This window comes from Anarrhichthys ocellatus, unplaced genomic scaffold (assembly GCF_004355925.1).
Source record: "Anarrhichthys ocellatus isolate YVR2014 unplaced genomic scaffold, GSC_Weel_1.0 scaffold5345, whole genome shotgun sequence".
In the NCBI taxonomy this organism is placed as follows: domain Eukaryota; kingdom Metazoa; phylum Chordata; class Actinopteri; order Perciformes; family Anarhichadidae; genus Anarrhichthys; species Anarrhichthys ocellatus.
In genome coordinates, this window is record NW_022285319.1 from 1 (window position 1) to 3,553 (window position 3,553).

Below are 3,553 nucleotides of genomic sequence, written 5' to 3' on the forward strand. Positions count from 1 at the left end.
TAACTTTCAAAGTCCTTCGCTCGCTCCCGATCTGTGCCGTTTAAATGCGTTTACCGTGAATGTCAGCATATAGGTGCACTAACATGCAAGTGTCTGCTGAGTTTAAAGGCTCAAGGACACACACACACACACACACACACATATACATACATACATACGCAACTAACTATAGGATGTTTGCTGGCTTTTATCCCACTGTTCTTATCCTCTTGTTGTGATGTCTATGTATTGTGTCTTGTCTTTCAATAAAAAAAAAATTATAATTATAATAAATTTTAAAAATGCGTTAACGCGCGATAAAATAATTGTCGGCGTTAATTAATGAATGCGTTAACTTGCCCAGCACTAATATGAATATATAGTATTTAATACCTGTCCATGTGTTTGTTTTGATTGGCTGTTCGTTGTCATCAGATGGTGAGTGTGTATCAGGTGTATCCACACTCCTGCTTCCTGTACCTGGGCAGCATTCTGGTGGACGAGTATGGCATGGAGGAGGGTTGCAGGCAAGGACTGCTCGACATGTTACAGGTGAACGCACCAACACACCTGTAGAATAGGTGCAAGAACATTTAGTTGAGTTAAATTCAATTTTGACTCACAAAAGAGACTTTTCTGCACTTCAAGAGCAAAATGAACGAGTACAAGTACATTTAGGCTGCTTGAGTACTGTACATGTTTAAGGTATTTATACTCTACTTGACTATCTCCATTATATGCAACTTTATACTTCCACTCCACTACATCTCTGAGGGAAATATTGTACATTTATTTGACAATGTCAGTCACCAGTTCGGTTACTTTAGAGATTCAGATTCTTAATAGAATATATAAATCAACCAATAAACTATGATGTAAGTAGTACACAGCCTAATTATTAAGTATATAATGTAGTTAAAATTAGCTCCACCTTTACCAGCTGCAACAATAACGCATATGTATAACGGGTCTCAGTCCAGGTAATGAATGAGAAACACTGATCTCCTTCGTCATGATGACCTCCTCTCCCTCCAGGCTCTGTGTATGCCGACTTTCCAGCTGTTGGAGCAGCAGAACGGTCTGAGGAATCATCCTGACACCGTGGACGACCTGTTCAGACTGGCCACCAGGTGAGTCTGCTGGTTCACCTCAACACATTTATCTTCTGCGGTACACGTGTCTGGGCATCTACCTGATATCTCTACCCGTTCAGGTTTGTCCAAAGGAGTCCCGTCACTTTACTCAGCAGCAGCATCATCGTTCACATCATCCAGTGCGCCATCGCTGCCACCTCATTGGACCACCGAGACGCCAACTGCAGCGTCATGAAGTTTGTCCGAGACCTCATTCACACCGGAGTCGCCAACGACGTGAGTCAGAAGAAACAAAAGAGATTCAATCTACATTAAACCCACAGTGAGGACAGCACCATTACATATGTCTGTCCTCTCGCTCTCTCTGCAGCACGAGGAAGACTTTGAGGTGAGGAAGCAGCTGATTGGTCAAGCCATGGAGCAGCACGGTCAGCAGCTCATCACTCAGCTGATGCACTCGTGTTGTTTCTGCCTGCCGCCGTACACGCTGCCGGACGTCGCCGAGGTGCTGTGGGAGGTCATGGTGTTCGACAGACCTGTGAGTATAAAGAGACTCAGTCGAGTCTGCGCTCGTTCCCCAGGTACGATTTTAAACTCTTCTTCTTCTCTGTTTCAGACGTTTTGTCGCTGGTTAGAGAATGCTCTGAAAGGTTTACCAAAGGAGACGTCAGGAGGAGCCGTGACCGTCACTCACAAACAGCTGACTGATTTCCACAAACAGGTCACCAGGTGAGTCACCAGCAACACGATCATGTTTAGGGATGATTAGGGTTCTTTTTCCATTCCCATAACTGACAGCGAGGCGCTCGGGTGCGCGTAGAGCCGACAGCGAGGCGTTCAAGGACCCGTTAAACATTGTGCGATGAGGCATCTGACAGGTATTTGTTGAGACTTGTTTATCTGAATGTGGAAAGCAGAAAAACTGGAGTCCTCGTAGCAAGTTGAGACAAATCCTGTGAGGAACTAAACACACCTGAGTTCACCTGAACACACTGAAGGACACAGAGGGAGCTTTTTACTTTTTATCAGACAGCTTGACGTTAACTAGCTCTCCTCCTGCCGATCTCTACACAGATTTGTTGCATCATCAGGGATCGGCCACTGGAATGTAAATCCCCATGTTGCATAATCTACCCGAATAACGATCGATGACACCCTTAATAAAGAGCAACTTATTCCAGGAACCCAAACAAAGATTCTATTCCCTCAGTGAAGTCTTGATGTCAGCCCTGTGTTTGTGTTCATGTGTGTGCTTCCTGTCCTCAGTGCTGAGGAGTGTAAACAGGTGTGTTGGGCCATCAGAGAGTTCACCAGACTGTTCCGATAGCTGCAACCTTCACACAACACCAGGTAACTACGACCACAAGTAACTACGACCACAAGTAACTACGACCACAAGTAACTACGACCACAAGTAACTACGACCACAAGTAACTCTTCACTACACAAGTAACTCTTCACACACCTGTAAAACCAGTGATCCAGATGTTCAGCAGCTGTTGTCTTCATCTGTTTCAGGTTAAATCTTTTGTTGACCAACATTCAGAGGTGACGGCAAAAAGCTGCGACTGCAGACAAGGATCCAAAGGGACGGGATGAAGATGATGAAGAAGATGGAGGAGGGACTTTGAATGTGAAACAGGACAAATAACTCTGAAGGACTGACAGAGTGAGTTCTCCACCCCGACCCCCGAACTCACCTGACCACACCTGCAGCAGGTGTCAGGTGGGCGGGGTCGGGTCCAGCAGGTTTCAGGTGGGCGGGGTCAGGACTAGGAGGAGTTCACTAAGTGAACTGATGTGGATCAGTCCTGTTGGATCTTCATCAGTAATCAATTGTAGGACGTGCCTGGCCAACAGTTTTTAAGAGAAGATTTATTTTTTGGGACTTTGGTCGTGATGTTTTTTGTCCGTGCCATACAAAGAGCCAAAAGATTTTCCCATGATGCTCTTGGCTGAGTGGCTGCCTGTAGAGGCTTTAATGCTGGGAGGATTTGGCGTCACCTTTGACCTTTTTAACTTTGGTTGACTTTTAGTTGTTTTTCCACAAAGTGAGACAGAGTGAACTCTGGGTAATGAGACGGAGAGACTGACACCATGACATCATCGGTGATGTAGCCTTGTTGTAAACAATAAACAAAAAACAACTGAAACAACAAATCCCGTCTGCTTCAGTGTGTTAATCGTCTGGATGTGTCTCGTTGTGTATCAGGTGTGAAAGTGACCCAGGTAAGTGTCTGGGGGGGGGCTCAGAGAACACAACAGACCCGACCTCTGATTGGTCCTGAAGAAGAAGCGGCTCAGAGGAACCTGGACCAGAACACCCAGAACCTGGAGGACCCGGGTGGACCTGGGTCGAGACGAAACCTCGGAGTTCTTCTAGACGAAGAAGACTCTTGATTCATTCGTGTTATCATCGTTTCTCTTTTATTTTGAAAGTAGGCTACACACAATCGATTACTGTTACTGGACCCTGGTTC

General features: G+C 45.6%; 1 protein-coding gene across 2 annotated transcripts; it reads left to right on the forward strand.

Moving 5' to 3' along the window:
• The first annotated feature begins 283 nt into the window (after positions 1–283).
• LOC116379848 (transportin-3-like) lies at positions 284–2,848 on the forward strand. Of its 2 annotated transcripts, none has more exons than XR_004212479.1 (7): positions 284–531; positions 1,015–1,109; positions 1,193–1,349; positions 1,444–1,611; positions 1,690–1,802; positions 2,340–2,487; positions 2,592–2,848. XR_004212479.1 is itself a non-coding variant. In XM_031841816.1 (7 exons), exons 1-6 carry the CDS (start codon positions 415–417, stop codon positions 2,398–2,400), a joined length of 711 nt encoding a protein of 236 aa, XP_031697676.1. In that variant the 5' UTR covers positions 285–414; the 3' UTR covers positions 2,401–2,423; positions 2,592–2,848. The 2 variants fall into 2 exon arrangements, 1 of the variants encoding a protein (XP_031697676.1); XM_031841816.1 differs by having other exon boundaries at positions 285–531; positions 2,340–2,423.
• The last annotated feature ends 705 nt before the right edge of the window (positions 2,849–3,553 follow it).

Coding starts and splice junctions, on each gene's coding strand:
- LOC116379848 (XM_031841816.1), top strand. CDS start 415: ATGGTGAGTGTGTATCAGGTGTATCCACACTCCTGCTTCCTGTACCTG. Junction 532..1,014: donor GACTGCTCGACATGTTACAG/GTGAACGCACCA, acceptor CTCTCCCTCCAG/GCTCTGTGTATGCCGACTTT. Junction 1,803..2,339: donor TTCCACAAACAGGTCACCAG/GTGAGTCACCAG, acceptor TCCTGTCCTCAG/TGCTGAGGAGTGTAAACAGG.